The sequence below is a fragment of the Stegodyphus dumicola genome, chromosome 6 (genome assembly GCF_044657685.1).
Source record: "Stegodyphus dumicola isolate Sdum_Otavi_A_Nest chromosome 6, ASM4465768v1".
NCBI classification, from domain to species: domain Eukaryota; kingdom Metazoa; phylum Arthropoda; class Arachnida; order Araneae; family Eresidae; genus Stegodyphus; species Stegodyphus dumicola.
In genome coordinates, this window is record NC_140773.1 from 64,456,978 (window position 1) to 64,471,224 (window position 14,247).

Genomic DNA, 14,247 nt, shown 5'->3' on the forward strand with positions numbered 1-14,247 from the left:
TTAATATTTATTTGTTTACTTTATTAAACATTTCTTTCAATGTAAGTTGTTTAAGTTGCTTCGTTTTTTATGTCATAATACATTCTCTTTAATTCTATAAACGTACATAATTTCTTATTCAGTTACAAAGTTCCGCTGTTCAAGTCCTATAATTGCTGTGTCGAGAATACCGACTAATTTGTCAATTGAAATTTTTTCGTTTTCAATAACCTCTGTCACTTTCTTCACTATCGGAAGCGAATTATAATGACGAGGCATTTGATTTAAATCATTTCAAAGACGGAGTATATCGAAATGAAATACTACATTTAGTAAGCAATTATAAGGCAAATAAAATAAAAACATCTGCCCTGAAGATAAGGATAGTGCTGACAGATAAACTTCCAATTCATTGCACGCCTGCCGTGGCGTTAAAGATAAACAAAGTTTAGATAAACAAAGGATATGCCTTTATCCATTTTTTGCAGCAATTCCACTTTTTGTTTAATGGACTCGGAAACATACTTTCGCTTTGTAGATCCGTTACATATTAGTAAATATAAATCGGAAATTCTATTTGACATAATCGAAAGTTCAAGCTTACTTTTATAAAATTGCTCTAACAGTCTGCAAAAAATAATCAGCCGGATCCAATTCGAAGATTAAGGAACAACGCAATCTGCAACATTAACTGAAATAGATAATTAGAGCTTAGCTTATACAGTCCGTTATACATTAAACGCACATTCGTAAACGTATTTTGAGCACGTGCACACGCAAATTCGCAGCCGTAAAGGTCTTGCGTCAACGCGACGCATGCGCAGAAAGTTTGTAGCTTTGAGGTCCGGATTATGGGTGTCCGAATTAACGACTTTTGACTATATAGACTGGTATCCAAAGGTTAATCATAATTCATAAAATGTAGAAAAATGTGAGTAAATATTAATTAAATTGTTCAAAATCACTTGTCGAGAATCATTGTTTAAAGGTGAAACAGTGTGCATATGCAAAAAGTTTCAATGTCAAGATGCGCAAAACATGTGCGCTTATCTAGAAAAGTATAAAACCGTTATATGTGCCATACAGAGATCAGGCAGGTTTTGTGGAACTGCTGTGCTGAAGAGCGAGTTAAATGAACAAAAAGGCCGAAAGGTGACACAAAGATGCCAAATGGACATACTTTTGAAAGGAAAACGTATTAGAATGCTGGAATGTGGACGATATCAAACTAAAGTGTCTCAAATTCAGAATGTGTCTCAGTGTGTAATCTCAAAACTGTGGCAGGGATTTCAAAGTATGGGAGATGTTACCCAATGACCAGTAGATCAACCAAGCGTAACAAGTATTCGTCAAGACTGTTATTTGGCAATAACTGTGCTATGTCAGAGGGACAGTTGTGCCAGAAAACACGGTTCAGTGCTCAAAGCCGCCATGGGAGTACGATTTTTGAGGCAAACTGTTTACAGTAGACTCCATCATGCTGGTCTGCATATCAAATGATCAGTTGCTTACATTCTTTCACGCCTGCGGATAAAGGCACTAGTTTAAACTGGAGTTTGAAACATCGGCACTGGAGTCAAGAGGCCAATGTGATGTTCAGTGATGAATCCCAGTTTACTCTGAACACTGATTCTCATCAGATAATATATAGAAGGAACGTGGAACTTGTTTTCACCCAATATTACTTTCCTTCAAATGGGCTCAGGTGGTACAGGCAATCATAATGCTGTATGGCCACACAGACCTTCATATCTTAAATATGGGCTCTATGACTGCTAAAAGGTACAGAGACAAAGTCCTTGAGCCTTATGTTTGCCTGTTTTGAGGTGCTATCAGTCCTGGATTGATATTTATGGATGATAACTCGCCTTGCCATTGTGCGATCCTGGTCAACGACTTCTTTGAAAATGAAAATATCTAGCATATGCAATGGCATGCTCACTTTCCTGATCATAATTTTATTGAGCATGTGTGGGATATGCTTGGGCAACACCCTTCTGCACCCATCAAACTCTGATCCAGAACCAAAAAGAGATCTCATGAATGCTTGGAACTGTATGAGGCCACAACTCATTTGCACTCTTGTAGTACATATGAACAATTATTCTGCAGCATGTGTGGCTTCCAGAAACAACCACACACCTTATTTAACTGTCAAATAACCTTTGCAGTTCTCCATCCATCAAAACTATTATTTTGCACTGATTTCTTTCAAAAAATTTCTTTTGATAATAAAAGTGACTAATATCTTTCTTTTGCATTTGTTTATCACAGTTCGCCCCCTCCATTCTGACTTAGATTTCCTTAAATATTCACATAAATATGAATTATGCCTAACTTTTGGCCACCAGTATAAATAGACCATGCCATGTAAAAGGAAAGACAGGAAGGATTTGCAAGCTTTCCCAATAACATAAAAAAGCTATTTGGAAGAAGTAGGTTTTCTCCGTTAAATTGGAAGAAACAAAAGAAGCTAATTATTTAACTTATTACATTATTATTGCTGTATCGGTTAATATTCCTTAATCAAGCTGAGCACCAAACTTGGTGAGAGTTTTTTATTTGGCGTGATTTTGATTTGGTTGTGGTTTCTGGCTGTATGTTTTCTTGAGCTTTTCGAGAACCTAGAGCTTTATTTCAGTAACTGTAAGAGTGCAAATTTAATGTAGCCAGAAGATTTTTTTTAAATTTAATTTTGAAATACCATGTTTGTTTTTAAAAGTTTTACTGTTTAATATTATTATTATATATTAGGCTAATCTTTGGAATATGGTAACAGGTAGTTTGGCGACATTTTGGTAAGGCGATAAAAGTTACTAGCTAGGACTTTAGTAGTGTACATTGATAAAGTCAAGAGCGTGCGCAATGCCATTTTTGTGCAATTCTGGGATTTTTTTTAAGTGAAAATGGGTCGATGTGTACATGGATGATACCGTGTATGTGCAATTCTTAAAAACGCTGCAAGCAGTTTGCGATTCTGCACTTTCTCCCTCACACCTAATCTTCGTCATGATTAAGCGTTTTTGTTCCATAAAAGTTTTAGTATAAGCGTAATTCGGCTAGCAGATTGTTGGAAAAAATGTTGAGTAAAGAAAAAGAAAACATGTCTTTACTTCGTGAAAACAAAATGGCGTCCAAAACAAAACTAGCAAGTTGCTGTAGCAGGGTTGGTTGCCAGATTTTCACGAAAAAAATCGCCAAGTTATCATAATCCAAAGATTAACATATACAGTCAAAAGTCGTTAATTCGGACACCCATAATCCGGACCTCAAAGCTACAAACTTTCTGCGCATGTGACGTGTTGACGCATGTGTGTAAGACCTTTACGGCTGCAAATATGCATGTGTGAGTGCATAAAATACATTTACGAATGCACGTTTAATGTATAACGGACAGTATAAGCTAAGCTTAAAATTATCTAATTCAGTTAATGTTGCTGATTGCATTGTTCCTTAATCTTCGAATTGGATTCGGCTTATTATTTTTTGCAGACTGTTAGAGCAATTTTATAAAAGTAAGCTTGAACTTTCGATTATGTCAAATAAAATTTCTGATATATATTTACTAATATGTAACGAATCTACAAAGCGAAAGTATGTTTTGAAGTCCATTAAACAAAAAGTGGAATTGCTGCAAAAAATTGATAAAGGCATATCCTTTGTTTATATAAACTTTAACGTTTGTTTATCTAACTTTGTTTATCTTTAACGCCGCGGCACTCAATGAATTGGAAGTTGATCTGTCAGCACTATCCTTATCTTCAGGGCAGATGTTTTCATTTTATTTGGCTTATAATTCCTTACTAAATGTAGTATTTCATCTGAATGTACTCCGTCCTTGATATGATTTAAATCAAATTCCTTGTCATTATAATTCTCTTCCGGTAGTGAAGAAAGTGACAGAGGTTATTGAAAACGAAAAAATTTTGATTGACAAGACCCCTATAGTCGGTATTCTCGACACAGCAATTATAGGACTTGAACAGCGGAACTTTGAAACTGAACAAGAAATTATGTCTGTTTATAGAATTAAAGAGAATGTATTATCACATAAAAAACGAAGCAACTTAAACCACTTACATTGAAAGAAATGTTTAATAAAGTAAACAAATAAATATTAAGCTTTTTTTTTTTTTTTTTTTTTTTTTTTTTTTTTTTTTGTAAATTTTGATAATCTTTAGATCATAATTGTTCTTTATTTCATAAATTATGGTTTCATATTTTTAATTTTATAATTTCTACATGCCATCTTCTTACCAGATTTAAACTGATGATCTATAATCCGGAAACATCAATAATCCGGAATCGCCAAAGTCCTGACGAGGCCGGATTAACGACTTTTGACTGTATTAGTAATATTATTATATATATTATAAATACTAGTTGTTGTCCATTGTCATTAGTACTATCATGTAAGCCATGCTTTCCAATTGTTGGTCTAAATTCATTCTCTTTAGCTAATTTAGCATTCATATCTCCCATAATAATTTTAATGTCATGCTTGGGACAAGATCTGTATAACATTGAAAGCTCCTCATAAAAAATTTCCCTCTCTTCCTTGTCTTCTGTAGGTGCATGTCCATTGATAATACTATAGTTAAAAAACTTTCCCCTTAGCCGAATTTTGAAAAGTCGGGCTAATTTAGGAACAAAATCAGTCACTAAGTGTTTTAAACTTTTGTTCAATAAGAAATCAGTACCAAAAACATGTTTTTTCACATCACAGCTATAGTAAACCATATGGTTTCTTTTCTCAATGGTACCTTCCCCAAGCCATCACATTTCCTGAATGGCAAGGAGATCCATATTATATTTGTCAAAGTCTTCTATAAGAAATTGCAGTCCCATATTGTAGTACAGTGTTCAGAATTTTCAGGTTCCAAAATGAAAAGTCTTTAGGCCATTTCCAAGTTGTTTTTCAGTAGAAGCACTCTGGCTATTTCTGTCTTTGGATTTCTTAACAGTAAGATTTTTTACTGGGTGCGGTAGTTGGCCCTACCACCAACTCCCAACCTGGAGGAAAAGTCCCCTGATATAATTCCCAGGGGCTATACCCCCCGACACTGGGTACCCATTTAGTCTTCTTTTATGACATGCATGAGCTACATTGGGACTATTCTTTCACACCCAGTCACCACACGGTAATATATACATAGAGTCAAAAGTCTTTAATCTGGACGTCCATAATCCGGACCTGAAAGCTACAAACGTTCTGCGCATGCGTCGTTGCATAATGCGTTAACGCATGCGCATATGCGTCTATGCATGCGTGTTTAATGTATAACGGATGGTCTAAGCTAAGCTAAAATTATCTAATTATCTATTTCAGTTAATGTTGCAGATTGTGTTGTTCGTTAATCTTCTAATTGGATCCGGCTTATTACTTTTTGCAGACTGTTAGAGCAATTTTATAAAAGTAAGCTTGAACTTTCGATTATGTCAAAAAGAGTTTCCAATTCTGGAGCTGCCAAAAGATCTACAAAGTGAAAGCATGTTTTGATGTCCATCAAACAAAAAGTGGAAATGCTGCAAAAAATGGATAAAGGCATATCCTTTGATTCTCTAATCATTCCAAAATATGTTTATCAATTTCACACTGCTCTGAAGGGGGGTGGGAAACGACATGGCATGCAATGAACTGGAAGTTGATCTGTCAGCACTATCTTTATCTTCAGGGCAGATGTTTTTATTTTATTCGGCTTATAATTCCTTACTAAATGTAGTATTTCATCTCGATGTTCTCTGATGTGATTTAAATCAAATTCCTCATCATTATAAATATCATGAATACACATCAAATAGTTTTCTTGTTGCAATTTTCTAATATCGACTATGCGTAATATATGCTTTATGGATGTGCACGTTGAAAGAAATGTTTAATAAAGTAAACAAATAAATATAAAGCTTTTTTTTTTTTTTGTAAATTTTGATACACTTTAGATCATAATTGCTCTTTATTTCATAAGTTATGGTTTCATCTTTTTAATTTTATAATTTCTGCATGCCATCTTACCAGATTTAAACTGATTATCTATAATCCGGAATTGCCAAAATCCCAACGAGTCCGGATTAAAGACTCTTGACTGTATATAGATGATTGACTAATATCTGTGTCAATGCATGCATCATGCGTTTGGAGGTCCAAAAATACCTAATTTCTGCACCTCCAATTTAAAAATGTTATACCGGTGTTTAATCTTTTCATTTCCATTCAAAATACCAGTATATCTAAACATTATCTTATGATCTTAACAAACATTAAAAATTCATCATTTGATAGATAATTTAAAGAGTTTATTTTTATAACATACTAGATATTTATAACCAGAAGTAACTACTGCTTATATATACAGTGTGCATATGTAGCCTTTTTTCACAGCAGTATATATATATATATATATATATATATATATATATATATATATATATATCCTATGCCCATCTTCAGCATTTCTGCCATTAGTTGACAAATAGCCCAATAAAATGTTGAGAATATAAAAAAGTAGAGGTAATTTATCAATTACATATGTTATAGCTGCCACCCCTTCAACAAAATTGCCAAAGTACTTCTTAACAGGACATATAATACTAAAATTACGTGAATACTTACTTCCAGCACCGTATTTTTATCACATTTTCTGCTGAACCATCTGTGTAAACATGGAACAATTTGTCTGGAGGGTATCTGTGATGTATGGTAGTCAGGAGCAGAATTATTTAACTCATTCAGAGTGGAAATGTGTTTGTTGACTTTCCAAACAAAATTTAAATGCTTTTGTAACTTATCTAAATTTAAAGCAGGATTAACTTATCTAAATTTAATCATTAGGTTTTCTCACAGGAGTGGAAACTCCTGTGAGAAAACCTAATGATTAGGTGTAGGAAGGACTATTGTTAATATCATTAAGATCACATAGAGTTGAAAGGAAGGATCTGTGGGTCATTAGTCTTTCAGTTGCTGGTGTATACCAACTTAAAAAAAATTTCCTTTCTTCTTACGATTTTTCAACAAGATTCATAAAACTCGTTTGGCACCTTTCACTGTATTGAGTTATATAATCATATAAATATGTATACTTAATTTACACCATGTTGAAATAATATAGCATTTCAAACACTAGGTGATAAGATATAGTGAGTCGATATAGAAATATTGCATTATTAATTATATTGCATTAATTAAATACAGAATGAACGTGCTGAAAGTACTTTGATAAAGTAGTGGTAAGACAAGCTTTTTATTGCAAATATTCAGATAACTTAAAACTATTATAGTAGTGAATATGTGTAAGTTAATTTGATGAGATAGAAAATGCAGTACTTGGATCATATGAAGTAAAACATTTTTATTTGTTAGGATTAGGATATGAGTCTCGAAGATAGCAAGGTTTCAGTATGGTTTCAGTATAAGCAAGGTTTCAGTATGGTTTCAGTATAAGCAAAGTTTCAATATGGTTTTAGTATAAGCAAGGTTTCAGTATGGTCATCTGAAAATCTCTACTAATAACCTAATTTTTTTATTAAAGGTGTTTTCTGTGTGATCAGTTGTCTTCTTAGGCTTCTTATTAATAAGCATAGTTTTGTATTTTATATGTATGCTACTATACTGTGAATATAATATGTATTGTAATTGCATCAGCACTGATAAATGTTTTTAAATACCTGTAAGAGATAATGCTATCACTTTTGTAAATATGTCTATCTTATATGATTATTTGTTTGAAATTAATATAAAGGATGTTTTTTACTATTTTTTTCTGTTTTAAAGATTATATCTAGATTTATGTAGTCATTGAAATTATTAGGTTCTTTCTTGCCTAACAGATAATTTGCATTCCAGGATGTGATAGACAAATATGTCATCTTATTATGCTAAAAAAATAATGCATGTTCATATAACTTCTTTAGAAAATCTGTAATGATGTCTATTTTATTTTTATAACAGTATTCTATAGTTTGTTGCCATCACAAACAGTATGGTGGTTAATACAGTCTGATAGTTCCTCACGTTGTCCAAGTCTGTTCATGAATCCAACTTCAAATCCTGGCCAAAGCAAAATCTTTCGTGGTTGTAGAGATTTTTGTGACACGAGGACACATAAAATATGTTAAGCTGGAAAGCCTCTTGATGGGCTCTTGATAAAGAAAGAGATATATGAGACACTTGGATTCCATCCCCCACTGCAGACTCCTTGGTCAAAACTGTGATAGAATTAAGGCTGATATATTTTATGTACTTTGCATAATATACAAAACTAATCTAATCTAATCCTTTGTTTTAGTACTGTTCTTTTCTTGCCACTCATCAAATTGGCAGATTTTCGTTTAGCACAATCTTAGACTTTGCTGTTTGTAAAATTTGATTGCACTAACTTTACATAGAAATATTCTTTTGAAATTTTCTGGTATATTTACTGTTACTGTAACTGTTAACTGCACCATAATGGTTGACCTGCCTCCCCACATTAGTGTCATTTTAGATTTAACCCAACAAAGAAAAACATGCATAGTGCAAGCAACAAAATTAATAAAAACTTTAATGTAATTATAGAATTATAGAAGAAAAAAATTTTTTCTTGAAATATTTGTATGATTATATAAACTGAATTAACAATCAAATCGCATATTTCCATAATTATTCTGAAACATCTGAAATATGAAGAAATTCCAGGAAATTTAAAATGTAGCCTTTTGATCAAGGAAAACACCTTTGCTCATAAATTGCATGTTAATACATGGCAGATGAAATTTGTATAAATTTGGCAACATCTGTTCCCGGGCACAGCCCTTTCAGGGAGCACGAACTGATGTTAGGAATTTAGAATGAAATGTTTTCCATTCTTAACAAACAAGAGGGGGCGAGATCTTCACTTGTCCCCAGGTGCCGAAAACCCTAGCTATAGCTCTGTATCTATACATATATGATGATTTAGAAATGAAGAAAATATATATATAGTCGTGCACATACAATAAGAAGAGAATGAGCGTGACAGAGTATCATAATAAGAAATCTTATAATCAAGAAAAACCGAAAGTAAGCTGATATATTCGAATATGAAGCTTAGTTAAAAAGGATTTGGTCTTTAGTTTACAATATCGAGTTCCACTTCAAAATTATCTGCGTCGCCAGCATTATGGAAAGGATGGAGACGGGAAATTTCGAAAATAGAGAATTATGGCATTATTGTAAATTTAAGTTAGTACTATTTTGATTTATATATTTTTTATGTTACATGCATGCACACACTATATATGCTTTATCTCAACGAAAAACTGTTAGTATATCATGCTGAAAATTTTAGCTTTATAACAGCCGCAAAAAAAAGTTCCTTATATTAAAAGTCGGCGGTAGAATAAATAAAAGATTTGATAGCAATCGTGAGGATATCCATCTTTTATTATTATATGATCATTAGATCATAAACAAATCTTAGGTTCTAATAAAATACCATTTCCGTTGAGAAAAGTCACAGATTCCACTCTTGTTGCAATAAATCTCAAATCTTCAGAAAATAAAATAATAATATATTTTACTTTTGATGGCTATGGTATCGAAATTAGTTTAAACTTTAAACACTAGATGGCAGCACTTTCACCAAAAACGGGGACTCCCCAATTTTTGAACACGAAGAAAAGATATCTTTTTTATTGCCGTAAAATTTTAAATAGAAAAATTAGGTACTTTTTCCATCTTTTTCAATTTTATGTACTTATTTCTCAGGTAAAGGAATGAAAGAAAATCTTATTTTTCTTTATTGTTTACTAGAACGATTGGTTTATTTACATAGCTGATAAATGAAAAAGTGGCCTTGTTTGCTATTGGTTAATAGTATTTCGTTTACCGATTGCTCTCACTTCCGTTATTGTAATAACATGCACATTTAAGCGCGTTTTGAGAAGTATGACAGGGGTTATGGTAAGAGAGCTTTGTCTTTTAAATTTTGCTGTATATGAATTTTGTCAAAAATTTTTATCACCCGAATTTTATTTTCATATTGATAATTTCAGGAAGATTTCCGAAAACGAGATAACCATGTTAAAAAACCCTGCCATTTACGAGAAGTGGCGAAATTTCACCTGGATTCTTTTAATTATATGATAAAAGAAGCGTTGGCTGATGCCTGTATGGTAAGGAATTTTTATTTGAATAAATATTTATGTATGATGTAAATTTAGTTAAAAAATTTCAAAAATAATAATTTATAAGAAAGTGTTTTTATATGGGTAAAACTGGAGATTACAAGCCTATGTATTAAATGTGAGAGTTTTGTATTATACTTGGTAACCGTATTTAGCAGTGTGTGGTAGAAAAAAAAAATTATGTGGTAGAATTATTGAAAAAATACTCCCCCCCCCCGAAAAAAAAAATTCTTAAAAAACTAATTTTATTTAGCCATAGGTATTGAAACCTAATATTTTCTGCTAAGGTGATCGGAATAAAACAATTTCATTACAAACTTGCAAAGCATTTCCTTGCAGTGCTGTTTGGAAAGCTAAGGTCTGATTATTTTGTTAAACAAAAATACTTTAACCTTTAACTGCTGTGAACGGTTTCTCAGACCACGCGACATTTAAATGCTTTCACCCCTTAGAATAATTAATGGGTATTGCCACTCTTAGTATCTTCCTAAACCAGTTGTCCAAGGTCACATACCAAGTTGCATTTGGCTAGCTCTATTTCTTCTTTTATTTTTTAAAATTTTCCTCCCTCAGCGGACCGATCACAGCAGATACGATCCAAATTTCGGCCGATAAAGTTCACTTTTCGTTGTTGTTACTTATTTCGCTTTTTTATAAATATGCTTGAAATGGCTTTAAATGCGTGCAGGAAACGTTCTATGTATCTTACCCAAAACCAAATTGAATAAATAGTTCGAAATTGGTCTAATATACAGTTCTCTGATTAAAGTTCAAATGATGAAATTATTGAGAGCGACCACGACACAAATTCAGAAATATCTGCCGATGAAAATGAAAATTCATGTTGTACTTCTACAAGAGATTTTTTATTGAAAAAATTAATTCAAATGGTCTATTCAAGAGCCCAAAAGGGTGTTCGAACTCGTAGTCACAATATTCTTCGTTCAATCTATTCAACTGCTCGTCGAACCCTACGTTGGCCTATGGCAATATTCTTCAGAAACTTGGTTATATGTGCAATAAATGCACTCGTATTATTTCAATCTTACCGAGTTTTCGGAATAAATGATGATGAAGGAAACATTGCGATCGAAGATGTTTAAAAAAAAAAAAAAAGAACGTCCTATATTTGTCTCCCGCCCGAGCAAAAAAAGGAAAAGAGCTTACAAATGTATAGCATGCAAAGAACTAGTATGTCTACAGTGCTGTAGAAAAGTATGTATAAAATGCAGCTCGAATTCTAATTTTAAAAATAAAAGTTAATTTTCTATATTATTATTAAAGCATTCTTATCGCAAATTTTAATGTAAAATAAAAAAGTTGAATTTTAAAATTTACTTCTTCCATTCACATACGTAAGCGAAGGAAATATATACTATTATTTTATTTTAATGAACTGATTTAAGTATAAAAATTGCTTTATCTCAACAATTAAAACGCAACAATTTAAAATCACAGTAGTAAGGATACAGTATTATATAATTTAAATAATGAAGGTAGTAATTCTTCATTCTGGGAGGACAAGGTTTGTTTTGGCATTTAACCATTTAGTGATAAGTTCCTGTTTTAATATTGAAGCAAGAATATTTTAATAGTCATCAAAGATTATCAGTATCCTGCCTTTACCAAATGATTAACTGGAATATTTATTTGAAAACTGCTTAATTCATCTTCTGATTCACACATGGCCTTTATCCCATTGTTGCCACCAGGCCGGTTTTTAGAATCATTGTTCCGATTAGTTAACTTGTCCGTTTTTGGTAGAAATTCGAGCGTTGAAATATCTTACTAATTGACATGATTTCAAAAATGAATTTATTACTTTAGTTACAAAAAATTAATTTAAAAAATTATGTTTCTAGTTAAAAATTTAATTAAAAAATAATATTTCAGCTGTATAAGATTGCTATAAAATTGATAAGCATTTAGAAATAAATGGTGATGATATTTTTAATGAACTTTGTATCGTAAAGGAAATAGTAAGAAATTTGGAAGACATGTTAAAAGCTGAAGGAAGTACGTCACACTTATGGGCATTTATATTAAAAAGAGGGAAATTTTCGAACGTTCTTATGATACTAATTCAGAAGTTATTGTGTCTTAATTCGTTCTTATGATAGTTGAATTTATATTTAGCATTCCAAGTTCCAAAGCATACATTGAATGAATCAGAATACACATTTATAATTAAGTGCATATTAGTTTGTAATATACAATATATTATGTATATATTCGTGGGCATTCTCAGCAAAATAAGAAAGCAAGCAGAAAGATAAATAAAAATAATATTGTAAAGAAGTTTAAAAAAGCCATATAGAATGATAGCAAGACTAAGATTTTGAAGTCTTCCTTAATAAATCAGTTAAAATTCAATATCTTTTCTTCTTTTCTAACATCTCAAAGTAGGGTTATTGCTTTTACTATGCAAATTTCCTGTCTTGGCAAAATAGAAATTCTCATTTCAATTGCAGGGAATATTTGTTGCAAACTTTGTTCACAAGTAATACAGTGAAAAAATTCAGTTGTAACTTGAAAATAAATGAAAATTTGTATGTATGTTTAATTCATGATCCATATCAAGCTTTTGCCTCTACAATTTGATATAGCTATTTCAAAAAGTCCGTTTAAAATGTAAACTCTTATGTAAAAATCACAGAATTTTGTTCTTTTAGCAATATTAATATGGTATTAAGCATTAATAAATTTTCTAAAAACTAACCTACAAATTAATTAATTAATTATGTGCACAAAATATAATTTCTGTGTAAATGTTAATACATATGCATTTGCTTACACCCAATTAAATACACAATAATTTAAGTAAAACAGCATATGTAAAATTATATACTTTACTAGCTAAGAGCAGTTACTAAATTTTAGTTTAACGTGATAATTAATACATTCTTAGCTAGCAGGATGATTTTATTAAGGCAAAATATGTAAAAAATCTACCAAAGAAGGAATAGTTTCATGAATGATATATTAAAAAACAGCCAATCATGTGTATATTACACATCGCAGAAACTGAGAGCACTCCATGCAGCTGGACTATTTATTAGGAAAAGAAGTTAAGTACTGGTTTAGCTATTTGGGTGCAAAGGAGCCTTTTGGTTTAAAATAGAATATAAACTAACATTTGGTAAATTTTGCATTATAATACAAATATTTGAAACAGACTGAAATAGCACTAAATATCATTACTTACCTGCATATTTTCCCCTTTTTGTATGCTTTACTCCATAAATTTTTCAGCATATGATTTAAAACCTTCTGATTTGTTATAAAAATGTATGCTGAATAAATAGCAATAAATAAGTATTTTGTGCAAGTAAAAAGAATGTTATTGAAATTATCAAGGTCCTTTAAAATACATAATATAATAAGTAATATTAGTGAAAAGGACATGGAATATGTAAATAAATAATAATAATTAGATTACAACAGCAACAATAATAGTAATAGTAATAATAACCAATACGTAACATATAAAATTGGAAAATCAAATTTAATTCGAAAATTTTTCTTAACTTGTGAAAAGATAGTTAACTTACTAAATTTGATTAGATGCTACCTTTGTCTTATTTTGCATTTTCTCTAAAATTTTATAAATTTATTTTTCAGGAACACAAGATTAAATCTGTAGCAGGATATAAAGCTTAATTGAGCTAATGTAGAATAGAACCTTACATTGCAATATATCCAACACGACTTCATAGCATTACTTAATAACATATTCCACACATTCTTTGCTTCATTCTCTAGAAAAACAAATTTAAGTTATTACACTTAAACAGAAACTTCATATTTATTATAGCAAAACACCATTAACTTAGATTGCTAGAGTTGAAATCATACGTAGTTTTACTCCATTCTTAAAAACTAGTTAATTATTTTCAGTTTAATTTTAAAATAATAAATAACAGCTTTTAACTAATTTCTGTAACATTTTATTTTTTCTCCTTGTAAAAAATAACCATGTAACATATTTTTAGAAAATATACTTTAAGCATGAATTTTCAGAAAACATATTTAGTGCAAGTAGTAATCATGCTAGTTCTGTTGCAATACATGATTTTATAGGAATAACATTAATTAAGAGTTTAATTAGAATTCTTAGATTATACAGAA

At 31.1% G+C, this 14,247-nt stretch overlaps 2 protein-coding genes across 15 annotated transcripts in view; one reads left to right on the top strand and one right to left on the bottom strand.

Moving 5' to 3' along the window:
• Positions 1-9,547, bottom strand: part of LOC118184395 (recQ-like DNA helicase BLM) — a 172,840-nt gene extending 163,293 nt beyond the window's left edge. Inside the window, exon 1 of the mRNA XM_085818426.1 lies at positions 9,429-9,547. The gene's annotated coding sequence lies outside the window, so the exon portion shown is untranslated. The remainder of the gene's footprint in view (positions 1-9,428) is intronic.
• The window catches only part of LOC118205064 (DNA-directed RNA polymerase I subunit RPA2-like), a 233,168-nt gene that overhangs the window by 7,855 nt on the left and 211,066 nt on the right, over positions 1-14,247 (top strand). For 11 of the 14 annotated variants that reach the window (XM_085818432.1, XM_085818443.1, XM_085818441.1 and 8 more), the window contains exon 3: positions 9,988-10,107. In XM_085818432.1, the coding sequence (XP_085674558.1) occupies positions 9,988-10,107 (120 nt within the window). Of the gene's footprint in view, positions 1-9,729; positions 9,896-9,987; positions 10,108-10,721; positions 11,335-14,247 lie in introns of those variants that run through there. The other 3 variants (XM_085818436.1, XM_085818440.1, XM_085818437.1) reach the window with 2 other exon arrangements.